We start from the raw sequence: 27,555 nt of genomic DNA on the forward strand, positions 1-27,555 counted from the left end.
TTTGAGGAATTCTGTAAGGTTAATGATCTTCAGGTGAACGTGAGTAAGACCAAATTTATGGTGCTAACAAAAAATAGGCCGCGGGTGGGCCATGTCTGTATGAATGGTATTGGGTTAGAAGAGGTGGATGTGATGACCTACTTGGGTGTTGTTCTGCATAACAGAGTTAGATGGAAAGCTTAGATCGATGTACTCTCTCTAAAATTCTCGCAGCTGAGTGGGACCCTTATCAGGGAACAGAGAACCTCACTTACAAAAAGAATTGGTCCTGCACTTAAAATATATAATGCTAAAATAAGATCTGCAATATTGTATGGTGCGGACCTTTGGGGTTATACAGATCTGTCCCAATTGATTAGAGTACAAAATAAATTTATGCGTGGTCTGGTTGGCCTGCCTCAATCTACCCCTATGAAACCCTTGCTATTGGATTTAGGTTGCCATCCTATTGAAGAAGTTGCACAATTTAGGACTGCTGCCCTGTGGAGGAGGATCTGGTCAACTCCGGAACCCGCATCCTTTGCAAAGGAAATTGAAGATCTTAGATCTATGGTGGCTTCTGGGAATCTCCCATGGCTTAAAACTGTGAAATCAATTTTAGATAACATGGGCTTAAGTCACCTGTGGTCTGACCCTGAAAACAATGTTTTCCCTTCTAAGAAGGAATTTAAGGATCTTTATTGGGCGGGCAATAGAAACAAGCTTATTGATGAATCTCATTTATCATCTCTGACCGGTAGTTTTTTGACTCACAAGCTCGATCCCCTGTATGAAAATTACTGGGATGCTATCACTAAGTGCAGTGATAGGAAGCTCTACCATCAGTTTAGAGTTGGGTCATTACCATTGAAATCCTTCATATATAAGTGGCGGGGTCAGTCCAGGAACACTTGCCCGTGGTGCAATGACCAGGAAGAGTCTATCGGCCATGTCTTTTTTATTTGCCCCGCATATGTTGCCCCTCCGGAGAAAATGGTTAAAACCAATTTGTAAGAATATGAGGACACGGGTGGGTCAGGAGGCTCTCTGGCTGCTGAGGACGAATACATCTGTCCCTGTGGCCATAGCAGTAGCAAAATTCTTAGGTTGGACATGAGTTATTAGAGCTAGGCACCCCATTGACATTGACACCTGTTAGTTTTTTATCTGATTGGTTTATTTTATTATGCATATTCTGGTACGTTATTTTTCAATCAATTTAATTCTGTTTTATGTATCCCAAATAACCATCTATTTGGGTTCTTTTTAAAAAACCTTTTTAAAAAAAGAGTGTAAATTTAATGATTGGAGTGGTGTTTTGGCACATAATGGTTAATCAAGTTCTCCATTGTACTTTTCATGGTATATTTTGTAAATTGCTGAAACCCATTGTTTTTATGTTGCTGTCTTTTATGATAAATTATATCGAAATAAAGACGTATGAACTGAACTGAACTGACAATGCCTTTTAGTTATGTTGTAAAAATGAAAACAAAAATAAAAGGCATTGTCATTTGCAATGTCAATAGCTCAAACTTGCGTAAATGCAAGACCTATTGCATTGCAAATGCTTGTTCTAGCTTGTATTTTTCACACATGTGGACCACAGGGTCATGTAGTTTCAAACGAAACAAAATCCTGTCTTGTTTATTTTGTAACTTGCATTCTTTGCCCTAATAGGAGGGGGCGTGATAATTATACTTTGTTTTGGAATACAGAAACGTGCAATCTGTTGAATATCCATCAGAAGCAAACACAAGAATTACATTATTTATTTAACTTGACACCCCGAGCCACGAGACAAATACACTGCAAGTACTCCGACCCCCCATCTCACACTCAGGGCACGAGGTCGTCGCTCACTGCCTGTCCCTCTCTGAAGAAGATTCTACGACCAGGGGCGAGCCTGTTTTTGCTGCGGTTTTAGCTGCCCAACACAGGCCCTGTACAAGCGTAGCTCTATAATCACGAGACCGCCAGGGTCTTAATAGAAGAGCAGATGGGCGGGGCACAAGCCAGCGTGTCCTCAGCAGATCGTGTCACGGTACGGATCCACAATGTGACCAGAAAGCCTTACTGCGACCAGATCGCAGGAGTCGCTTTGGGACGTTAGGAAATCTGTTCTATTTAGGGCCTGTTGGGACCACTTTTATACCAACAACAAAGGGCAGTGAGCATACTTCTACACTGTGTATAGACGTGCTGTGTCCTCGATGGCCTTCCTCACCCCGAGAAACGTCTGCGACGCTGCCAGCCCACTGCCCGCTGGCAGCATAGACCTGTTCTAAGGACGTCTTGGGCATTTTATGAGCTATGTTGATGTCAGCAGTTAAACTGGACAACGAGGTAGAGGCTGGCTTTAGCACCCTAGAGTTTTGTCCCTCTACTCTCCGTGCAAATAAAAAACACGAGCACCTAAAAGGAGGAGAATTTTTCAGTGGTACCTTCCCGCATAAGGCCTGGTCAAATATTATCAAATGGCAAGTCTGCTCTATTTCGCATGAAAAGGATCTAACTGCACTTTTGCCTTAACACCCTCACGATGGCTTTGGACGAATCTTACACCATGGATAAAGCTCAACAATACCTATGGGAAGCACTAGACGCCCAGGCTCACAGGAAAATCCTTTTTATGAGGCTAACAGCCCTTAGAACTGCGGACTTTAATGCCGCATGGGAGCAAGCAGATGGAGCAGTTTCTTGTTGTCTATGCAACTACCAAAGGGAATCCTGGCTCCACCTATTATGTTACTGCCCCAAATTGACTAGCGAACAACAAAGGCTGCTCCGCCCCATTCTAAGAAACCTCGGAATCAAAACATGCAAGGAGGCATCAGATTGGTACCTTTCGGAAACATAAAACCCACTATTTATTTATTTCTTTATTTCTTTATGCGATTTTATATAGCGCGAACTTTACCCGAAGGTGTCAGAGCGCTTTACATAAGGACCAGTTGAAAAACATAAGGACTTAGGATTACATGCGTTACATGAAGGATACAAACAGAAAAAATTGCAAATGTACAAGATGTAAAGTCACACAAGGAGATACAATGGATATACTCTAAGAGTCACATAGGAATGGTATATAGTACAAAGGTCTACTGCATATACTAGTGATTAGAGTTATCTCTATATACATAGGGAAGGGATATGACTGGATTTACTCTAAGAGTCACATAGGAATGGTAGAGAGTACAAAGGTCAACCGCATATACTCGTGATTAGAGTTATCTCTATATACATAGGGAAGGGATACACATGGATATACTCTAAGAGTCACATAGGAATGGTAGAGAGCACAATGGTCTACTGCATATACTAGTGATTAGAGTTATCTCTATATACATAGGGAAGGGATATGACTGGATATACTCTAAGAGTCACATAGGAATGGTAGATAGTACAAAGGTCTACTGCATATACTAGTGATTAGAGTTATCTCTATATACAGAAAAGCAGAGTTCCATAAGTGGGGTCGGAGGGGGGATGCAGTCACAGCACAAAGGGAGGGTGGGAGGTTGCACACAATAAAACATTACAAAACAGGGAGTAGGGAAATGAGAAAGCTCGAGGATGGCGCAGGGTGAGGTAACGAAAAGCAGTGGGATGGTTTCAAGAGAGGCTGAAAGTAAGAGACAAGAACAGTTTAAGGGGCAGGGGAAGGAAGAGGGGGAACAGAGAGAAAGGGAAAGGAAGGCAGAATAAGGATAGGAAAGCAAGAGCGAGACAAAACGAGCAGGACAGCGAGGGGTGGTTCTGAGGCACAGGAGAGACAACAGAAAGGTCGCAGGGACAGAGGAAGTGGCCAGAGATCACCAAAATGGCAGATCAGGAGAGGGGCGGTAGAAGAAGAGAGCCATAAAAAGAAAATGGCGGGAGCACCAAGGTCCAAGTCCGACATTCAAGGTGGAGGGTCACCACAGCCAGCAAGTCCGGAGGGAGAAAGGCAGTCGGCCCAAGTCCACAGCAGCCCCATCCATGAGCAGCGGGGGCAGAGGTGTTCAATCCAGAGCCCAGGGGTCAGGGAACAAATGCAGCTGTCCGTAGAACGGGAGGCGGCAAAGTCTAAAAATAATGTCAACGGAAAGCAGGAAGGGGCGTCTCACCATGACGAATTGCAGAAAAATAGGCTCAAGAGTGGTTGCGGAGAGCCGTCCAGACTCTAAACCTCCCCCGTGACCCAAATCGGCCCGAGGTCTAGCAAAGAGGCGAGCGGCGAAGCTAGAAGAATCGGAGGGGGCACCTCTCTGATAAGGTTAAGGAGTGAAGAGCCCAGAGCAGCCACGGAGAGCGGAACTGGCACCCTCTCACCTCGGTCGTGTCTGAAAGTCAATCCATCAGTCCCGCGACGAGGCAAAGCAGGCAGGCCGGCTGAGGAGAAAGGCAGTAGCAATCGGGCCACCCAGAGACAGGATGGGGAGTCTCCGCCCGGCTCCTCTGCAGCCCTCCGGAGAGACGAGTTTAGTATCGGGCATCGGACATAGAGCCAGAAAGCGAAGGGGCCCTTCCAGTGCTCCAAACCGGGCAATGAAGAGGATATGGCGGGGGGGGGGAGACAAAGGCTAGCAGCGGAGTCTGGAGGGGAGCAATGCCCTATGCCCGGCTGGGTAGGTGTCGGTCGCGGCAAGTTACCTGGGCCAGACAACCCGAGCAGAGCGGCTCCACCGGACATCGGCCAAGCTGGCTCAGGAACTCCACAGGAGAAAAGCATCAAGCCTCAAGCGCCAGCTCCGACGATCATCTCGGGCTAAAAAGCGCTGGAATGGGGCCTCGAGGAGCAACAAGGACCCAGGTGAGCGGGCCATCCCCGGGGAGGTGGTAATCCGGGAAATACAGCCTAAAAGGCCCTGTCTGGCCGGGAGCTCCCGGCCGGAACTCCTCACCGGGCGGCCATCTTGCAAAATCATACCTACATAACTACATCGCAAGAGCGGCAAAACTTATTCACCAGATCAGACAGGCCTTAAACGCAAGTGTATAAATTACTTTCCACAAGCTCTTGACTTTCAGAGACTGATTAATGGGTCAATAAGTTGCTGGCATAACATCCATGGGCAAAGAAGAGTGAGCCCGCCACTCCACGTGTTTTGATTTGAACATTGTTGCAACATGAATTAAACCCCGGATCAAAGGCAAAATGGGCTTTGCAACACAAGATTGACTATCGGAAACAGGGTTTTAAAGCTGAATGGCTGGGGAGGGGGGTGGCATGGGTGGGAGGGCATGGGTGGGTGGGTATCAATTTTAGCATTTTACTGTAATGATTTTAAATAGTCGAACAGTTAACAATCAATCAATCAATCAATCAATACGAAGCGTATTGCCCCGAACGTACTAACCTCTCTGTGGCTTATTATTACACAATCAGCGGACATTCTGCGCTTCCGTCGCCACACATCAACAAAACACGAACATGTGAAAGCTCTTACTGCCTCTGTGTCTCTCTCGCTTAGTCTCCCCGTGAGCCTCTACCTCCCTCTTTGTCTCATGACTTACCCCATTCTAGATAACACGCAGCGTATTGCCCCGAACGTACTAACTTGTCTGTGGCTTATTATTAAACAATCTGTGGACAGTTGTGCTTCCTTCACCACAAATCAACACAACACAAACATGCACAGCGACGTGAAAGCAGAAAAGCAAAAATTGAACATGCAGCGTATTGCCCCAACGTACTAACCTCTCCCGTGAAAGCAGAATAGCAACAATTGAACACACAGCATATTGCCCTGAAGGTACTAACCTCTCCGTGGCTTATTATTAGACAATCGGAGGACATTTGGCGCTTCCTTCGCTACGCATCAAAACAACACAAACACGTGAAAGCTCTTACTGCCTCTGCCCCATGCTAGTTAACACGCAGCGTATTGCCCTGAACATACTAACTTGTCTGTGGCTTATTATTAAACAATCGGTGGACAGTTGGTGCTTCCTTCGCCACAAATCAACACAACACAAAAATGCACTGCGACGTGAAAGCAGAAAAGCAAAAATTGAACACGCAGCGTATTGCCCCGAACGTACTAACCTCTCCCGTGAAAGCAGAAGAGCAACAATTGAACACGCAGTGTATTGCCCCGAACGTACTAACCTCTCCCGTGAAAGCAGAAGAGCATTAATTGAACACGCAGTGTATTAACCTCTCCGTGGCTTATTATTAGACAATCAGAGGACCTTCGGCGCTTCCTTCACCACGAATCAACACAACACGAACAGGTGAAAGCAGCTTCACTTAAATAAAAAATTGCCTACACCCAATAATAATAATAAAGAAAACAGTGTAACACCGCAAAAAATGTATGCTATGCGTAGACGTGAAAGCAGATTCACTTTAATGAAAAAAGTGCATACACCAACTAATAAAGTCAATAGTGTACCGCCGCAAGTACACCGTGCAGTTCAGATGGGTGGGGCTAAATTTAGACAGGGCGGTAACAAGGAGGAACTAAGAAGCCTTTTGTAAAATCCAAAACCAGCGTTTAGCATGGATGATGACGCAAGCCAATGAAATGCAGGGGCGGGGCTTAAACAACACTTTTGAAATCTTACCGATTACAATAAGCCTGGCAGAGCAAGGAGCGCATGCGGGCTCCAGCGCTAGGTCTGCTAAAAAATAACCAACAGCTTGACAGAAGGCATAGCCAGACATAGATCTCTTTCTTTGAAGGGAAGCTATGTGACAAGATAGATACAGAATTTAAAGGAATCTTTATTTATTGCTTGAATTTTCACAACCCACTAAAAAGGGTCTGGCGACCCATCAATGAGTCATGACCCACAGTTTGGGAAACACTGCTCCAGGCAATACTTGGAGGGATATATCTCAGCACAATGGAGTTAACCTGGTTGCACTCGACTTTGTCATTCATGCTTCTCTAGCCTGTTTTGTATCAGTTTCATTGTGATGACTGTTTTCAAATCTGACACAGGTTTCTTATCCAGACACATAATCCACCTCATTGAAATTTGTGAAACCAAATAGTTCTTTATTTTATGTTGCATTGCATATAAAACTATATTCTCCCTGGAAGAGATATTTTGGTGGTTCAGTAGAACTCAGGATTCCATCTCTTTTCCTCAAAGTTTGAGGTACGGGTCCTGTGGGAAAGCCAGTGACCCAAACAGTAGGAGTACTGATGGTGGGCTTACAAAAGTAAGTGAATGAAGGAAGCAGCATTTTAAGATTGACAATCTAAGGAGGGCATAACCGAGTTCAACTGAATGGTGTTGGAGGTCAGGCTTGCGATATGCTCTTATGAAATGGGTTTTGTCAGGTGAGCAGTAGGAGGTTTATGTACTTGTCTCTCCCGCCAGACTGTTTCCCGAAAATGTTTTCATCATGCAAACAAAATACCAATTTTCTTTAACATGCGTGTCCAGGCACTTCAGGAACAAATGATGTGTGCTCTTGATGCTTTAGACCAGGCCTCAATTTTTTAATATGTATATTATTTCAACCAAGCAAAATATTTCTAGTTTAATAAGCTGAGCTGCACATAGGTGAGCTACTCAGAGGTAGCTGGAGAGCTCCAGTAGCTCACAAGCTACTGGTCTGAGACCCCTACTTTAGACATTATTTAGAACACCAATGGCTGCCCAGAATTCTCATGCAACAGCTCATCACACTCATCATTGCTTCGCAATGCATCACTCAGCTAGCAAGGCACATACACATCCAGGATACTAATTAATCTTTTCTAGTGTGTATTGAAAGTGTTTTGCATTCAAAAGTGCATTGTCTACATTGCATATTACTTGATGTTTAGACCGACAGTTCTCTTCCTCAATTTGGCTTCAGTGGAAGTACAAGCTGGATGGTAAATCTACTGAGAAAAGGGATGGTGCATGTAAACTTGATCAAACATGCTCCAGGCATCACCAAATGGTATGAAGACATTTACTTAGATGTAAGTGAGCTCATATAGAGCTTTGGAGAGCACTTTGAATACACCCAGATGTGAATCCTCTAAATGATTCTGAGGTTCCCTTCCCTATTTGTCTTGGGGAAAGTCTGCTTTCTTCTAGTCTGACTACAAGATGTTCGGGTAGAACAGACAGACATACCTACATGGAGAAGCCTTTTGGCAACCCTACATTTAACCCTAAGCCTGTTCATAGTCAAAGCACTCTGTCACACTCCGCCTGTGCCATCTCACCGTTGTCCATGATCCAAAGTGCGCTCTTCATTCAGAAGTTCCTTCTGCAGCTGAGATACCTTCTCCTGTCTCTCTCGGACCATTTCTGAAACCGTGGCCAGCTCCTCTTCCACTGATGTGAGGCTGCAACAGATGGAAACAGAACATGTGAGATATAGGCCAGGACAACGGGTCAAATGAGTATGACATGCTGCTGAAAAGATAAACTGCACCTCTTTATAAAACAAGTAAATGATCTCAGATGCACTTCCTGGGACACTAATAGGTTATAGATATATTTGTAGCACCAGAACATGAATAACATTCAGAACGCCATCAATGTGGTGTTCGAATGGAGGACCAAACACTATCGATATTGCCTTTTCCTCTGTTATAGATTTTAGTGCGACAAATTTTCATTATGAGTTGAAGAGTAATATTGCTTGCTGCTTTTGAGATACGTCTTCCACACCTGCTGTTTTTCTAAACCCTTGCAACCACCAGAGAACATGTATTGTGACTAGAAGAGAGATTAGTTCTTTGTGATGCTATTGACACAATGAAGACACTCAGGGAAACACATTTGTCTTTACTGGGAATTCCCACAAGGCCAAGGAAAAGTTCAGTAGATTTAATGGGGCCAGTCACAGCCATAAGAGAGGAAACGTGATACGTGTAGGTTGTGACTGGCCACTATTCAAAATGTGTGGAGACAAAAGATGCTAGAGAAGTGACAATGAAGGCAAGGATCACATTGTGTTTAAGGATCAAGGCCTGCATTCCACGGTGCCTTGCAACAGACAGCAGGGTGCAACCCGTCTTAGAGGAGACGTGCAATTGTTTTGGAAAGGTTGGCATTTAACCACAAGGGGTGTACGTTATACAGACTACAAGCTAATGACTTGGTCTAGCGAGCAAATATGGTATGGTTATGGAGAGTTTACTGTCGCTAATGGTGAGTAGATTAAATAGGAGCCGGGTTTTTTATAGGAGCTGATGTTGGTATATCAAGCTACAAATGATAGAGTAACAGAGATACCAGATGTATATCCTTGAAGGCGAGACAGCCTGGAACGATGTTGAAGGCCTGGACCAGAGAAGGTGGATAGAAAGGTGGCTATGCAGAAGGAGAAGGTGAGCCAGGGGAGATCTAAGGAAAGTTATGACATGGGTAAAGAGTTAGCAGGTTCTGACTATCAAAAAGGAGAACAGTGTGTTTGTGAGAAGGTGCTTGTTAAAGGAGAATGGCTTGATTGTGTTGCCACTGCTCATGGTTCATGTAATCTATAAAAACTACATAAAAACTGCAACAACAAAAAAAGGGTGAAGTCTCTTGTCTGCATTCAGAGATTCAGTGATTAATTAATCTCGAAGGGCCCCCATTAGCACTCTTTCTGTCCCACCCGTGGTCAGGAGTTCCTGCTGCAAACAAATCTGAAATAGGTTTCAGTGCCATTCCCAGCAGGCCCTTGCAGGACCGGTTTCTGTAGCCTGCCAAACCAAAACACTTTGATGAAAAGCATGTGGGCAGCATGTGATGACGTCACATCTTCATGGGTGTGACATCCAGACCATTCCCGGTGTACTGGGCAGCATGAAAATGGTGCACATGTGCTGCCTTTCTCAATAGGCGGCAAAGCCGGCTTTAGCGCTGGTGGGGCCCAGTGTGACAATAGTAATGTTGTTGGTGGATCAGCCCACCAACAGAACATTCCTCCTTTATTTCAAACAAAATCACAGTAGATCCTATTACACAGGTGATAAAATAGATACAGGTGCCCTCAGGCAAAAACGGCAAAGAAAAATGGGAAAAAAGAAAGAATGGAAAGAGAGAGAGCGAGAGAGAAAGAGAGAGAGAGAGAGAGAGAGAGAGAGAGAGAGAGAGAGAGAGAGAGAGAGAGAGAGAGAGAGAGAGAGAGGCAAAGAAAACATATCACTTTACTATGCATCAAACCAACTCAAAGTCCTTTGGACGAGAAGACTTTTCAGGACGTGCTCTGGGATGGTACTTCCCATTTACTTGACGACCACCATCATCCAAAGCATGGCCACGCCTGCCCGCCAATGGACATCAGGAAATCTGTGGGTGTTCAGCTACCTTGGTGGATAAACAGCAATTTCTGCAGCCTCAATACGTCCCAGACCAGAGGCAACAGGTGTAGATTCCCTACCAAGGAGAGATACCCGAGGGACACAGCAGCCACCATGTCCAACCTCACTGTTCAAGGTCTCAGATGATGTCTCTACAGTCTGCATTACAGGTGTCTGGCACTGTTTGAATTAGGACACATTCCTTGTAACAGACGCTCCTGCGCTCTGGGGTTGATCATGGTGCCGTTCACAGCTTCTATTCGCCAGGGATCATCCTCAAAAGGGAGCATGAATTTGCTTCACTATGGCCAAGTCTCCCACGGCAAGAGACTTTGGGCCAGATGTAGGTCGGTCGGTAACAGCCGAAAATCGGTATTTTCGGCCGTTACCGACCGGTAAGTAAGAATTGGTATGTAGGGGCATATTTTTACAGAATCGGTAAATTTACCGATTCAGTAAATTTACCGATTCTGTAAAATACAGAATCGGTATTTTTTACTGATTCGGTATATCCAAATGTAGGTGGCACTCCTGAGAGTGCCACAGGCCTTACAGATTCGGTATTTTACCACACAATCCAATTGTGTGGTAAAATACCGAATCCAGGTGTGCATGCACATGTGTGCATGCACACCCTAGCCATGTGACAGACAGACATGCCCTTAGGGCATGTCTGTGTGCCACATGGCAAACATGCCCGTCTTTGGGGTGCTAGAGGCTGTCAAAGTGACACCCCCTGCACCCTTGCTAAAATCGGTATGGGCTTCAAGGCCCATAGGAATCAATGGGCAATACCGATTCGGTATTTACAGAATCAGTAAATACCGAATCTTAAAGATTCGGTATTTACAGATTCTGTAATACATACATCTCCCCCCTTCATATTTACCGACTCTTAAATACCGAATCGGTAAAATTTGGTATTTAAGAGTCAGTAAATATGAATTATCTACATCTGGCCCCTGATCTTTGTTCCACAAACTCGGGACATGTGATCATTCTTGCCTGATGCTTTTTCATCTTTTCCGCCACCTGCGCCTGCAGATCTGACAGCTGATCCACTTGAGGAATGACATCACCCATTGGTCGACCGATGCATAGCGAGCCATGGCTGACTTGGGTCGTTGAATGGGGTGTGAGTCAGTACTCACTCAAAAAGTTGTATAAAGCACATTCCATATTTTGTCAACAAGCCAAAACAATCTGCAGGACCTTGGTCAAAGTACGCATGAAGCGTTCAGCCTCTCCATTCGCTTGTGGCTTGCGGGGTGTGACCTTGCGATGCTGAATGCCCTGAGACTGCAAGTACTCCATGAATTCATGACTGGAGAAGGAAGGACCATTGTCAATGCGTAATTCCTTCAGGAGCCCATGAGTGGCCATTATTTTTCCAAGCGAGGAATAGTGGCATTCGCTGTTGTTGAGTCCATGACTTCAACCGCCGGGTACTTCGAGAAATCATCAATGATGACTAGCATGTGCCTCCCATCAGACTTACAGAATTAGCGTAAGCTCTCTGCCAGGGACAAAGTGGTATATCCTCTGTGAAGATGGGGGATGGTGGTTCAGCTGGTCCAGCCGCCTGGCACAGAGAGCACGGGCTAACACTCTGCTCCATAAGCCAGTCAAGATTCGGGAACCAGACTTTGCATCGTAGTCTAGATTTTACCTAGACAATTCCTTGATGGGCCAAAGGAGCAAGATCGGCCACTCGTTTCTGCAGGTGTCCTAGGGATTACCAAACAGGACCCTCTCATTAAGTAGCCTTCGGGAGACACAGAAAGTTCTAGGCGCACATGGTGCAGGGAGTCCAACAGGTCTATGCTTCCTTGGTCCTGCAGGGCGTTTTGTGATCAAGACGTGCCACCTCCCTGAGGTAATTGCAGAGATGGCTAACTGTCCACACTTGTCTACCGTTGTGGCCTTTATGATCTTCTCAAGAGAGCTGGGCAATGGCCGTAACCACTATACCACCAGCTTAATGTACTCTTCCACTTCAGTTGCATCAGATTCTTCTTCCTCCGTGGCCGGTCGTGCATGTCTGGAAAGGAAATCGGCAGGGTTTTGAGCCCCTGGGCGGTAGACCACCGTGAACTGGTACTCTTGTAATTGCAGAATCCACTTTTCGATTCTTGGTGGAGGCTTCGAGGAGAACCCATGAAGAGTGGAATCAAAGGCTTGTGATCCGGGTGGACCACAAAAGTCTGACTATAGAGGTAGAGATGGAAATGGCGACACCCCCAATGGACCGCAATGGCTTCCTTCTCGATGTGTGAGTACCATTGCTCGGCATCTGTCAGGGTACGTCTCGCATAGGCCACTGGTGTCCAGTCTCCATTGCTTTGCTTCTGCCACAGCACTGCTCCAAGGCCGATGACACTCGGGTCCAACGATATTTCCGAATCTCCGGCTGGGTTGAAGTACACTAGAGTGGTGGCCTCAGATTATGCTTGCTTGGTGTCCTGAAAAGTTTTCTCTTGATCAGGCCCCCACTTCCAGTTGGTGTTGGTCTTCGTCAGCTCTCTCAAAGGGGCAGTGAGGACTGTCAGGTTTTGAATGAAACGTCCACAGTAGGTGATCATACCCAAGTAACTCCTCACACCCATGACTGCGGTAGGAGCTGGGGATAGCTGGATGTCGTTTACTTTGGCTAGATCAGGCGACACTCCATACTGAGAGAACCGGTATCTGAAGAAAGCTTTCTCCCTCTGGAGGAAAGCATATTTCTCTCAATGGAGCGTGAGGCCTTTGTCTTTTAGGCGCTGAAACTGTCTCTCTGACAATGCAGATGTTCTTCCAGGGTGGGTGTTTGTACCAGAATGTCATCACTGACATTGAGGACCCCTTTTAGGCCAGCTAGTACCCCTCTTATGATGTCTTGGAAGACCTCGACTGCACTTGGCACTCCGAAGCTGAGACGCTTAAATCTTTTGAGACCAACATGAGTCGAGAAGGTTGTGATGGCCCTCGACTCAGGGTCCAGATGTAGTTGGTGACATCTAGCTCGTAAGTCCATCTTGGGGAACCAGTGGGAGCCAGGTCCTAGGATGCTGGTTTCTGGTCCAGGGAGGACCTGGCCTGGCAGTTCGGGCTGGAATGTTCTCATTGGGTGCAGGGTCAAGACTGATTTGCATATGGCTGGGCCCAAACTGGAGTGGCATGGTGAGCAAAAAGGTGATGGATTTAGGCCCATATCTCTGTACTGGGGTGAATGTATGACATTGTTCTTCATTCTGTCCATCAATTGTTCTTTGAGCGTAGAAGCCATCCACGGATTCTTCTGACAGTTGCCTTGCCTGACGCAGTAGGAAGGGTTCGTAATCATAGTTGGCCATCGGCTCGAAGTGAGCGGTCAGTGCCTCCTTCAGAGTATTATATGTAAACAGAGGTCCTGCTTCCACAACTGGCTTCCCAAGCTTGTGGAGGGTCGCACCTCCCAAATGCAGGAGCAAGGGGTGCGGTCTGTCAACTTCAACGCCACTGTGAATATGTCTTGAAGCGTTCCAGCTAGTCCTTCCATTTGGCTGCTTGAGCAGATGGTGGTCCATCAATTAGGAAAGGTTCAATGGGAGGCACAGTAGACATGATGGTTGTGGGTCACTGAGAATGCCTTGCCGGGAGTGACTTGTTGACTTTAATTAGTGACCCTGAATAATTGCTGATGAACTGAACTGGAGACTGGGACTGGTGGGCCAGATGGGTATACCATCCCCAGAAAGTTGAGCCAGAGCTTCTGATGGAACAGCAATCCTGCAGAAACAGACATACAGGCAGAGAGTTTATGGCAGCCACATGCCTCCTTGACTTAGGAATGGCACTAGGTGGATGAGTGAGTGTTCATTGATTTTCCTCGAAAATTGGTGTGTGCAGCAGTTTCCACTGTGCGAAGACTCCCTCCGGGTAGTCTTCCAATTTAAAAAAAAAAACATTTTTAGACAGACGTTATTGCGATGTCCTCGAATGGGACCACGTTGTTCCCGTAAGTGGGCCTCACTTCTGGCAGGCGAGGAGAAGGCACACACACACGGTGGGCAGGGGCTCCTCCTCAGGCAGCCAGTGTAGGCGTCGGGGTCGTCAGATGAGCCACAGGGGGTTTGTGCACTGTGCAGTCAATGCCAGGCACGCACCAACAGGCCCTTGAATGTGCAAGAGGCTCGGACAGGCGCGATAAGGAAGGGAAGTCTCCCGCGCCAACAGATGACTGCAGGCAGCAGAGATCACAGCCTCACCTGCAGTGAGTGAACGCGGCGGTCCCCAGAGCCACACTGCAGCAGCAACCAGGAGGCAGGGACCAAAGGACGGACGTTGGCCCAGAGGGAGGCCGATCGCAGGACTTGGACAACGCAGCAAACCCAGGTGGGGACACAGGGAGGCACCAGGGCTCGACTGCCCTCGTCGACAGTTGTTCGATTGTAGGGGGCGTTCAGGGGGGACACAGGCTCAGGATATGCAACACACGGACACATAGGTAGTGGAGTGGCAAAATGACCATGAGGTAGGTGCCCCAGGTCTCCTTTATTACCTTGACCCCTCCCCCTGCAAACACCAATCATAGACTGCAGAGAAGAGGCTTCACATATGGAACACCCCTAACAGTAACACTGTTGGTGGAACAGCCCACCAACATAACATCCCCCAATAAATGTATTGCAGAAGTGCTGAGAAGTGTAGGTACTCTCCCTTTCAAATGAAAGAAGTGCAGATACTCAGTACCGGACAGTACCTGCCCATTTAAAGAACTGGTGATGTTGAAAGACCGCAGTACTGGATATCACTGTGAGAGAGTGAGTGTTAAAAGGATGCAAAGCCATGGAGCTATCACTGTGAGAGATGGGACTCAACATTGATGTGAGGTGTACTTTAACTGGCCATCCTATTAGTTCAACTTAAATTGTGAGGTCAAATGCATTAGACTACCCTGGTAACTTGGCTGATTCAAGTAGGAACCTGGTTAAAATATGATTAACCCGTTGCATGCTGATGACGGAACCGCTCCGTCATCAGCTGCGGTGGCGCTGTGCTGATGACGGAGCGGTTCCGTCATGGCCCTACCACCGCGCCTGTGCGGCGCGGATTCCGAGCCTGCGCTGGGCGTTCTATTGAGTGGGCGGGGCCATGACGGAACCGCTCCGTCATCAGCACAGCTTGACCGCGGCTGGTGACGGAGCGGTTCCGTCATCAGCATGCGGCCGCCGCTCGGCTGCCCCGCCCCCTTAGCACTGCGGCAGAATAGCCGCCGCAGTGAAGGGGTTAAATGTGTGGTTGATGTTGCTTTAGTGCTTCGTTTCTGGCTGCTCATAAACTGGTTCTCTATTTCTTTTAGGGAAGCAGCATTCATCATCAGGGCTATGAACGGTTATAATCCAGGACGTCTACTGTTCTTCGTGCCATTGAAAAGGCTGCTCATGTTCGCAGATAACTCTGTGCAAATTTGCAAAGCTGGTTGACTTGCAACATCACATATGTGTTTGTTTAAATTATGCAAAGCTTGAGAATGAAAACAAAATAATAACAGGATTCAGCTTCAAAGTGCTCTTTTAAAGACTACAACTACAATTTAAAGTGAAAACTATGATGCAAAATGCACTATCTGAACCAATTGTTTCACACTCATATTTGAGTGAGAACATCTGCACAAACTTTGCAGAGGAAGGCACTGTAATCCAGTTTTGGCCATCGTCCATAAATGTAATGGGCGGCACCAGTTTAGGAAGTGGGTAGAAGCCTCCTGAGAAGTTTTAGGCACCTGCACTTATTTTATTACAGATGAAAACTGCAGCAAAGGCTTTGTACGAGTCTCTAGATATGTAATGAGTGCATCTTATTCCCCAGTAGCAAGGAAAGAAGACCAAGCCTTCTGGGAAGGTTGATGAGTTCAGCCACAGATGACAGAATGGTGCGTTTGGCTTTCCAGCTAATGCTTTTATTTTATTTAGGGCACGGTTTCCTTGCATCTTGTTGTTTTTCAGTAGGAAAGCTGAATCTTTCACATCTTTTAGAATGGAATGGACCCCAGACGGAGATGTCCGTCCATCACCACCCACTTTTGTACCGCTTTTGGCCGCCATAAGTGTGGCAGGGTATGCTCAGACGCGAGTCCCTTGCTCACTTTACCACTGGATTCAAGCAAGCCGGGCTGAAGAAGGCTGCAATGCCAGAAACCGGTCCTCGGAAGCTTGTTTCCGGTCTAGGGAAGGCATGGCTTGGCAGTTCGGGCTGGACTGTTCCCATGAGGCACAGGGTCAGACTGATTTGCATATAGCCATGTCTGAACTGGGGTGGCAGAGTGGGCTAAAGAATGGTGATGGATTAAACCCAGATCTTTTGACTGGGTGTGAGTGTTTGATTGGTTCAGATGCTCCGTCCATCACTACCCCCTTTGTACCGTTTATTTTATTTAGGGCACGGTCTCCTTGCATCTTGTTGTTTTTCAGTAGGAAAGCTGAGTCTTTCACATTTTTTAGAATGGAATGGACCCTAGACGGAGATGTGCTGGATAAAAGGTGAAGGGAAAAGAGATGGTGGAAGACTGGAAGAGGGAATTTGTGGATGTTTTTAAAATAGAGGTCTTCAAACTGTGGGGTGTACCCACCTGGAGGTCCGTGAATGGTTCCCCAGGGGGGGGCAAATGCCTCTGCAAGTACATGTAAATGAAGATGGCCTCAAAGTACAGCCTTATTTATGTGTCACGTTTCCAGGTTGTTTTCATTTACACATAGCCATTTAGTGGATTAAAAAGATCCAGAACTGTGATCCAGAGTGGGGGGAGCGGGGTGGAGTCCAGTGAGTTTGGTGGCAGGATCAAAGAGGTGGCTAAATTGAAAAGAACAAAATAATCTACACATCAGCTAACTACATATAAAATACTGTGCAAACAGCTTCATTTAAATGTAAATGTACTCTTTTGGGTTTTAAAACCTAAGTTGGTAAAAACCTGAGTGACACATAACTGAACTCTAGTTTGCGCACTGGGGAACTTTTTTTTTTTTTAAATATATTTTTTATTGCGAAGATAGAAAAAAGGGCACAAAGCATACAGTTATCAATACCACCGACATGCAACTGGTAATAACATGTCGCTCCAATGTCAATACACATCCGTATATGGCCCACATCCCGGAGGCTGGGCGGCGTAGGAGTAAAGCATGCATAAAAGGAGGTAAATTGCATTTGTGCTCTAAGGATATGATACTATCAGTACCTTCGCCATTTTCTCATAGTGCTCTCTCATACTACGTAACAGTTTAACAATAACCAATTACCCCATGAATGGTATCACTAAGTACAGATCCGATCAATGTAGGACATTTATGTGAGGGCTAGCTAAAGCGCAGTCATTATAGTGTAGCGTTGACCCATGGGAATCACAGCTATATACAGGCATACATATTAAGGAATATCGGCGTGGCTACTTGGGGCCCCTACACCGGACCCAGACATCTCACATCAGCTCCCTCCCCATCATAGTCAGACTCCGAATCAGCGGGAGTAAATAACTCAGCGCTGGTGGCGTCCGAATCATCCTCCGCCAGCCCCTCCATGCACAGCACTCTCCAAGCGAGTAAATCATCCTGTAGTTTCTCATCTTTGCGAGTGCTCTGCATGTGTTTCACTTCAGCTAAGGCCCATTCCCTTGCATCCCGCAGCCAAGGGGGAATCTCGGGTGCCCTTTGACCCATCCAAGTGATAGCCATGCGTCTCCTCGCCAGAACTAACAAGAGTTGCAGGAATTTATAGGACAGCTTCTTTTCTTTGGGCCTGGGTACCAGTGCCAGCAGACAGTGGAGTGGATCTAAGAGAAGCTTAATGTGCATGGCTCGAGTAATGTGGGCCACCACCTTGCGCCAAAAGTCCTGAACCATGGGGCATTCCCACGCCAAATGCAGGAAACCCGCCCTCCGTGTCCCACACCTAGGGCATTCGTGACGCCTATCCACCGATATGCGGTGTAGGGAGACAGGCGTCATATAGGTGCGATGGACAAAATTTAAATGGATAAGCTTAAAACGTGCGTTACAGGAGACTTTACGGGTCAAGAGCCCAATCCGTTTCCGTTGGGCAGGTTCCAGTTCCACCCCTAAGTCCGCCTCCCAAGCTGCCCAAGCCGGTGCCGTCGGGGGGGTCGAGTCTCGGCGCATGGCCGAGTATAGAAGGGAGATCAACCTCTTACTTCTCCCACAGGATAAAATTATATCAAGAGTATTGGTGAGCGGAGGTGCTTCTGTAAATTGGGGCCACGTTATCCTGGCCACGTCTTGAAGACTTCTGTAGTGGAGGTATTGCCCGGCGCCCAGTTCAAAGGACTCCATGGCACCCTCAATGGACACGAAGGAGTCATTCGGGTAGAGGTCCGCCAGAGTCTCACATCCGCCCGATCGCCACTCCTGGTAGGACATGTTTTCTTCCAACCGGAGTATCGGGGCCAAGATCTATATAGGGAGCTCCCTATGAAACGGAGCACGTCTCAACACCCTTTCGACAAACCGCTGCCAAATTCCGGTAGTGTGTCGCACCACATATGGTTGAGTGCTGTCGGCGCCACGACCCTGCATCAAAGCCTTCTGCAGGGCCCTGTCATCTGCCGTACCAGTCAGCAGTGCCAGTTCCCAATTATCATCCTCGGCGAACCACCTTGCGGCTGGGAGAAGCTGCGCTGCATAATAATACAGGTCAAACCTCGGGGCTTCGAGGCCTCCTTCATCCCAACATCTCGTTACGGTGCGTAGAGCTACCCTGCTGCGCCTACCCGCCCAAAGTAGGGAGGTAAGGAGCGAGTTCAACGTGCGAAACACTCGAGGAGGTAACGGACATAGGGTGTTCTGTAAAACATATAGAACCCTAGGGAGCATCACCATTTTGGCAATTGCCAATCGCCCCATGAGGGAGAGAGGAAGCGTGTTCCAAAAGACAACAGATTTGTGTAGGGCCTTGAGTATTCTGTCAACATTGTGAGTCTGTAGAGTCTCATCAGATGTGGCCACCTGAATGCCCAGGTATCGAAACACCACTCGCTCACAGCGGAGGCCTAAGTAGTTAAAATCCGTTCCCAGGTCTGGGACAGAGCTCATCAGTGGGAAAACCAGAGATTTGTTAAGATTGATACGTAACCCAGAGGCTGCACCAAATCGGTCCAGGAGCCGCAACAAGGCGGGGAGGGCTTCAACGGGGGAGGTCAGGTAGAAAAGTGCATCATCTGCGTAGAGGGAGACCACATTGGTAGTGTCACCTACCACTATCCCCCAGTTCTGCAGCTCAGTGCGGGCGGAAATGGCAAGGGGCTCAATTGCAAGAGCAAACAGGAGTGGGGAGAGAGGACAGCCCTGGCGGGTGCCTCTCTCCAATGACCACTCATTCGAGCGGGCCGATCCCAAGCGCACCCTGGCTCGGGGCGCCCCATAGAGCACCCGGATTCAATTGCGAAATCCAGGTCCGAACCCCATCTTCTGAAGCACCTGCATCAGATATCCCCAATGTACCGTATTGAAGGCTTTAGCCAAATCAACTGAGACCAACACGTGAGGGCCCTCTCTTCCCTGTACCTCGTGCAGCACGTGATTTAGGCGACGCAAATTCATCGCCGTATTACGACCCGGGATAAATCCGCACTGGTCGGGGTGGACCAGTCGAGTCATGAGCGGGGCAAGGCGAGTGGCCAATAACTTAGTAAGGATTTTTGCATCTGTGTTAATCAAGGTGATAGGGCGGTACGCCGCGGGATCAATACTGTCACCGCCCGGCTTCAAAATCATGCACACCTCTCCCTGATTCATGGTGGGTGGAAGGGCGCCAGTGTGCAGAGCCTCAGTGTAAACTTGCAACATGAAGGGGGCCATTATGTGCCCGAAGGAATGATAAAACTCGGTCGGATATCCATCCCCACCAGGGGTCTTGGCACGAGTGTCAGCTTCATATCAAGTTCTTTTACCGCAGCCTCCGGCAAATTCTGGAGGTGGAGGTCCTCAAGGTATGAGTGATAGACATCCTCCGTAATCAATGGGTCAGCCTCATATACAGCCTGTAGATGGCCCCGTAGAACCTCAAGTATATCAAACTCAGAGTGGACCATAATTCCATTAGAGCCCCGCAGGGCTACTATCCTTTCAGGTGCGAACTCACGACGGAGTATCCAGGCCAATAAGCGGCCAGTTTTATCCCCTTTGCGGTGGAGACGTTGCCTGTACTGGCCCAGCGTGAATCTGTCAAGCCGGGTGAGCGTGTCATGTATCAACACCAAGGCATCTTTCTCCGCTTGCTGATCTAACGCGCTCGGATCAGACCGGGATTGGGCGCGTCGGAGCACAACTTCATCGTGCAGCTCAACTTCCAGAAGGGAATGCAAGACGTCGTGCTCTGGATTACCAACAGCTGCCTGAAACGCAACGCTGAGATGTGAAGTGAAGTGAAGTGAAGTAAAGTGAAGTGAAGTGAAGAAGGTTCTTAATAGAGCGCACTGTGACCAAGCGGCTTCCTGGCGCTGGAAAGAGGACTGAGGAGGGTGGAAAGTGCCAGAAGTGTTTTAATAGGAGTACGCAGTAGAAAACAAGTGGGTCTTAAGGGCCTTACGGAACTGTGGGTAGGTGGTGATTGATCTGATCGACAGAGGAAGACTATTCCAAAAAGAGGGGCCTAATATAGAAAATCTGGTGCCTCCAGTTTTTGATCTGCGAAACCGAGGTACACTGGAGAGAAACTGGTTAGCGGAACGGAGGGAACGGTTGGGAGTGTAGGGAGTGATGAGAGAATTGATAAAGACTGGGCCGGTGCGAGCCCGGGCCATAAAGGCCAGGCAGCCCATCTTAAAAAGGGATCTCTAAGAGATAGGGAGCCAATCAAGGGATTTCAGGACAGGAGTGATGTGGGAGGACTTAGGGAGGTGAAGAATAAGGCGGGCGGCCTGATTCTGAACAGCCTGTAGGCGGCGAAGTTCGTATGCCTGAATGCCCACATACAGGCTGTTCCTGTAGTCAAGACGGGAGAGAATCATTGCCAGGATGATGAGTTTAAGGGCGTCAGGGGAAAAGAAATGGGATACTTTTCGGATGATTCGGAGAGAAGGAAACAGGAGGAGACAACCGAGCTGATCTGGGCATGCATAGAGAGGTCCCGGCTGACTTTAATACCCAAGGTCTTTGCAGAGGCCACTGCGACAGGAGGAGGGCCGAAAATGGGAGGCCAAAAGGCGGCCGACCAAGGGGAAGAGGAAGGGCCAGTCAGGACCAGCTCTGTCTTGTCCAGATTGAGCTTCAGTTGATTCCAGTTCATCCAGTCTGAAATAAAAACTAAGGTGGAGTGGAATTTAGGTAGGGAGTGCAAAGGAGAAGAAAGATCAAAAACAAGCTGGAGGTCATCCGCATAATTATACACGGAGACCCCCATATCAAGAAGAGAAAGAATAAAGGGGCGGATATAAAGGTTAAAGAGGAGAGGGGACAGGGAGGAACCTTGGGGGACTTCACAGGGGACCAAGCGGGTAGGGGCGGTGTGGCAGGAAAGATGCACCGCCTGAGTCCGATCTTTAAGAAAGGAGGCGAGCCAAGAGAGGGCAGTGCCTCGAACGCCCGCTGCGCAGACACGGTCGAGAAGAATGGAGTGGTCGACCGTATCAAACGCAGCGGACAAATCAAGGAGCACCAAGGCTTGGGGCAAGTTGGAGTCTGCCTTACTCTTTAGCTCGTCCATGACGGACAAGACCACTGACTCGGTGGAATGAGCCGGGCGGAAACCCGCTTGGTGGGAGGCCAGGAGATGGTTGGCCTCGATGAAGGAGGAGAGACAAGAAGTGACATAGCTCTCCAGGATTTTCCGAAGGTAAGGGAGAAGGGAGATGGGTCTAAAGTTAGAGGGAAGGGAAGGGTCTAAACCAGATTTATTTTAAATGGGACGAACTATAGCGGATTTAAAGAATTTAGGAACTAAGCCAGAAGAGATGGAGGCATTAAGAAGGGAAAGAGGAGGGTCAGGGTAATGGGTGAAGAGCACTTTCAAAATGCGAGCTGGCGCACAGTCAGCTGGGGAACCAGACTTCACTTTCTGAAGAAGAGCCAGAAAAGAGTCCAAGGAAATAGGGGGAAACTGATTAAGAGGAGAGAAGGACAAAAGGGGGGCAGGGGAAGGGGGGGACGGAGGAGCTAAAGGAATATTGGATTTAATCTTGGCGATCTTCTCCAGAAAGAAGTGTAGAAAATGACAATGTATATGTACATAAGCAGCGTTCATTTGTGTTCACCATACCCCTCGCTGTAAGCAGAACGAATACCGCGAAGCATTGACCGCATCATCCCGCCAGCATAGGCCCATGCGCGCACGTACACGACAGCCATTTTAGGCACCAAGGCCTCTCTGCCCGTTTGTTAAATCCCCAGCACGCCCCCCCCCCGTTGAACACCCCCGCTCTCTCATGCATAGGCCATAAAACCCTCTCCCTCTGCGCGACCCTGCTCTAAAAGTGACACCCCTGCCTGACCGACGCCCCCTGCATTCCTCCCAGGAACACCCTTCCCCTCTTCTGATGACCCCCCCCGGCTACACCTGGCCTCTCGACCCGGTCCCAAGTCATAAAACAAAGCCTCATGGATGTACCCCCCCCCGGCCCCGCATAGCAAAACGTGATACACCAACCGAAGTGCCCGATCTTATCGCCTGCCCAACCTTAGATCTGACCACCCCCTCTTGCCCTCGTGTCCTGTTGGAATGTCCGGCTGCAAGATTACAATCACATGTTACATTTGGGAGGGGAAACGACATCCGAGCGGCAGGTCTGGGAATAGGCCTGAAGCTGGGATTCCAATCGTGCCTTTTCGTACTTCAAAGTTTCTTTATTGCAATAAGGAATGTTTGTGCATCATAAACCTGTGTATAAAAGACAGAGCCTCAGAGAAACTTGTTAGAGCACCTCTTGAAGACATTGTGCGCGTGTCCGAAATGACAGGCTCTCCTCATGAGAAATAAAAATCTGTTCTTGCACTCCCGCTTCCAGCGCCCGTCTCTTTATTTGGTAACTGACCGAAATGGGAACTAAGAGGCGTCTTGTGCCAGCAACCTGGGCATCGGTTGTAATTTGGGCTATTTTTCCTCAATTGGCGTCCCAACGCGGGGCCCATCAGCGACATAAGGTCCGGTAAGAGAGGTTCAGACGATGGGGTGAACATCTGAACGATTAGAGTATACCTGCCTTGAGAGGGCCCTCGTCCGGCTGCCGATTGAATGAACTTCACCGATTCCGAACGGACCTCTCTCAAGCGACCTACTGTCCTGACTGGGATCCCACAGGAATGCTGCGGTAAAAACATGGAGTAAGAGAACGATCGGGCGCTGGAAAGGGAAGGCGAAGAACTGTCCACACGGTCCGGTCCGGGTAAGGTTAAGTAGGACGTCTTTACGTCTGATTGATAGGATGACTTTATCCATCTGATTGATTGAGTGATTGATTGTTTATATTGGAATCGGTATTTAAATACTGGTATTGTTCATTGATTGGTTCATTTAGCCTTGGTTGCTACTTGAAGTATTGGTTCTCTTTGAGACATTCTCTGTTTGCAAACAGCGACGAATAGGAACGTTCCTCTCTCTTTGCAAATAGTGAAGATAGGTAATGCGGACTTTTGTCCCCCGTTGTAATCCGTCATGCCTATTTTTCTCCCCACCGATTGATTGGTTGCTCTGTTGCTCTTTGAGACATTCGCTGTCTACAAACGGGGAAGAATAGGAATATTCTGTCTCCCTTTGCAGATAGTGAAGGGTAGGTAATGCAGACTTTTGTCCCCCATTGTAATCCGTCATGCCTATCTTTCTCCCCACTGATTGTTTGTTATCAATTTTTTATCGATTATCGCTCTTTTGAGATATTCCCTGTCTACAAACAGAGAAGAATAGGAATATTCTGTCTCCCTTTGCAGATAGCGAAGGATAGGTAATGCGGACTTTTGTCCCCCGTTGTAATCCGTCATGCCTGTTTTTCTCCCCACTGATTGATTGATTGTCTGGACATTTATTGTTCAAGGAATAGTTCTTTTGAGGTATTCTCTGTTTGCAAATAACGTGGAATAGAAATATTCTGTCTAGTCTTTGCAAGTAGTGAAGGGTAGGTAATGCGGACCTTTGTCCCCCGTTGTAATCATGCCCATCTACTCCCCACTGATTGGTAAACTAGTTCCACCCGGACCATTTATTAGAGGTAGATCATCTGGCTCAACCGGAGGGCGCCCCTAATAAAAGGGACATATGTAAAAAACGAAGTAATCACCGTATCCTGTTAACAGAAACTTTAGCACGAAACACACTAGAAAAGGAAGGAAAAACAAATCGAGCAAAATCAGTAGGCCACTAATGAGTTTTTTTGACTTCGCTAGAAATAAGAAATGTTAGAAATAGCCCGCAATAAGAAACATGAAAGTGGTGAGAGAAGCCAAGCTTGACATCACGGCAGCCACGAGGGTAGCTAGGCTCCGCCGCCCCTCACTGCTCCAAACATGTCTGTCCCACCGCCCGCCACGCCCAATAACGGTAACATAAGATAGATACAAGTCAGCAGATACCTACCCCCATTCCGGAAGCTCCCGAAGTGCAACAGGTCCACGGTTACGCCCATCCGGAAGACGAGGCCTCGACACGTGCAGGGCGGGGCCCGGCTGGCCGCCATCGGCCGGAGAGGTCCCATCCTCCTCTTCTGGCGCCTTGCAGGCCACGGGGGGGGATGTCTTGCTTATGCCTCCGACCCCCCCCTCTCATCGCCTGGTCCGGCCATCACGAATGTCAGCGCCAGGAGACGGCGTGGGGTGCACTGGGAGGGAGAGGCGGCGCGGACGAGCCTCTCCCACCTCCCCAGGTGGAGGCCCCTCAGCTGCACCCCCAACGCTCCACTCACCCGACAAGGGTTCGTCCACTCTTGCGGTGCAACGCCGCGCCCGACAGGCTGGAGTCCGTCTGCTCTTGCGATCCAGCGACTGCCGGTTGCCGCGGAACTCATAAAATAACGGTCGACTCTGCAGGATTGGGCCGGGCGTGCAAAGATGGCCTGGTCGCTTGTCAGCTAGAAAATGAGTCCCCCGTCCAGAAGCGTTCTCCTCAGCTTTGAAGATTCTATGAGAACTGCAGGGGCCCCCGACCCCCGCGGGCCCCCCGATGGGGAATGACTGCCATGATTGCCCGCGGAACGACCAAGACGTAGCCACGAGACGATGGCGCTCTCATGCTGGCGCCAGCCTCAGTTTGAATGACCAAAATCCTGCAGACTACCAATTTGATCGGTTCCGGTGGAACACCAGTATGACCCGGTAGGAAAGATTGTTGCCTCCCTCCCCCCTTTGACTGATGGTTCATATCGACGGCCCCTTCTGTTGCCCTCCAACGAAACTTTTGGACTGCCGAAAGAGGCTCTGGTCCAACCACGAGTTGGTGGAGACATTTTGACTATACTTGGACCTGCCTGACCTCACCCAAAATGGCGCCGGTACAAAGGAGACTCGCAACTCCCTGTTGTGTTCCGGTTGCTCAGCCTTGATCGCATGGCGGGAGGGGATGGGTACTGATTGAACATCCGGACAATGAATTGATATTAAGTTCTGACGCGTCATTGATTACCGTATTATTGAAAGTTCGAATTTTCGACACTTATGGTACTTGCCCACAATGAATTTTCGATATGATTTTATTGCACTTGTCGCACCTTTATGAAATCAACGACCACCGACTCCGTTACGTTTTCCTCAAATAAATATCCCCTCATGTACAGTTCCAGTCTGCTCCGTGGCCGGCCCACGTGGTTGTAGACCCGTATTTGTGCGCCAACATTTTTAAATAAATGTTTTTTTGAAAAGCAAACATAGTTGTAGCACTTAGATTGGTAAGTTTCGAATAAATGGCCACTGTTTCCGATATAAGTAAAATACAGGTGAAATGAAGCAACTCGATTACTTAAAGGTTAAAAAGCAAAGTACACAGAAATATTGCAAATGTGAATGGTCCAGGTTTGTTGTGTGTGTGTGTGTTTTTTTATATATATATATTTTTTATTTTTGTGCAACGTAAAGCAATCGATAAAGGTCCCGGTATTTAGCCTTTACTTTATGTGCCACATGTATCAGGGAAGTTGTTTCAGATGCCCCTAAGCCACTCCGAAGGAATGCCACCTAGCCCCTCTAGTTTCCGTGCCTGATGAACAAAAACGACCCTGTACCACTGTAGACCATCCCCCCTCCTCGAAGGAGAGCACGAGTTCAACCCCCACTTTACACTGACTGCCCTTTGTTTTGACCCTTCCCTACACACGATCCGTAATACCACACTTGGGCGATCTATGCAATACACAGTCCATCAATGATTATCTCTCCCGCACTACCGGTCCCTCTGGGCCTAAACCCCGAGATGAAAGGGACTGCTTCCCGCGGAGATAGGTCGAGTATGTGGTAAGTAAAAGCATTTTCGGGTTTATGCGCGCTGATGTGTTTTAAAACGCTGCCCCACCCCTTCTTTTTCCCTTCTTTTCTGCAGGTCACATCGGAACGTCGACTAAAGTATGGAGAAGACCTAAGCAACACGCCATGGTTCCGCACGGAAAAATTGTATATTGTCTATGGGGACTGCCCCTGAGAACGTGACGAATTTGTGTGATATGAATGCACGCATGTATGCCCTGATGTGTATAGCTCGACTGAATACACGTTGCACACGTTTGGATTGATAAGAGAAATGTTTTATGTATGACTTAAGTGATGATCGAACGGCCGATGGAATGGGGAAAAGGGGTCTGAACATGGTGCCTATACACGACGAACAAACAAAGATATAGCACTCCCTTACTTAGAAACGACTGTCTCTCTCTCTGAACCCAGCGACTGGGAGGGTGGCCTGAAGCAGAAACTTGGCGGGTTATTGCAGTATGACAAAATATGGCTCCAACCGGCACCCCAAATAATGCAACCAAGAATGACGTGCACCCATGAGTAAATTCATACGGTAACTAAATAGGGAAAGGTTCAGGAATATTCCGGGGTGAGGTTTACCCAAGTACCCTCCTCCTGGAAGACTAGGAATATTGTCAATGTTTAAGATTTACCACCTCCTTCTTGCACCCTCGTAGACATGAAACTCAAAGCTGCCCCATTGTTCTCCCGACTGACACCCTCCGTTGCCTCAGCCTGGATACCCATTCGCTAAAAATGATTCGAAAGATCCCACCGTGAGTATTAGCCCGACCAGGTTAGTTCCCGAACAATTGACAAAGGTGTAAGTATTTGCAACCGAGGCCACCAGCAAAGGCAGCCAGATGAATTAAGTAGGATACTAAGGATGCGCAGCATGCAGGAAGAAATCTTTTTGGCCAAGTACTGTTCTATGTTTTGTCTTGGAT

At 48.0% G+C, this 27,555-nt stretch overlaps 1 protein-coding gene across 4 annotated transcripts in view; it reads right to left on the reverse strand.

Moving 5' to 3' along the window:
* Nucleotides 1–27,555, reverse strand: part of FES (FES proto-oncogene, tyrosine kinase) — a 498,639-nt gene that overhangs the window by 209,378 nt on the left and 261,706 nt on the right. For all 4 annotated transcript variants that reach the window (XM_078683274.1, XM_078683270.1, XM_078683273.1 and 1 more), the window contains exon 9: nucleotides 8,139–8,261. In XM_078683274.1, the coding sequence (XP_078539400.1) occupies nucleotides 8,139–8,261 (123 nt within the window). The remainder of the gene's footprint in view (nucleotides 1–8,138; nucleotides 8,262–27,555) is intronic.

Source organism: Lissotriton helveticus, chromosome 3_1 (genome assembly GCF_964261635.1).
Source record: "Lissotriton helveticus chromosome 3_1, aLisHel1.1, whole genome shotgun sequence".
In the NCBI taxonomy this organism is placed as follows: Eukaryota; Metazoa; Chordata; class Amphibia; order Caudata; family Salamandridae; genus Lissotriton; species Lissotriton helveticus.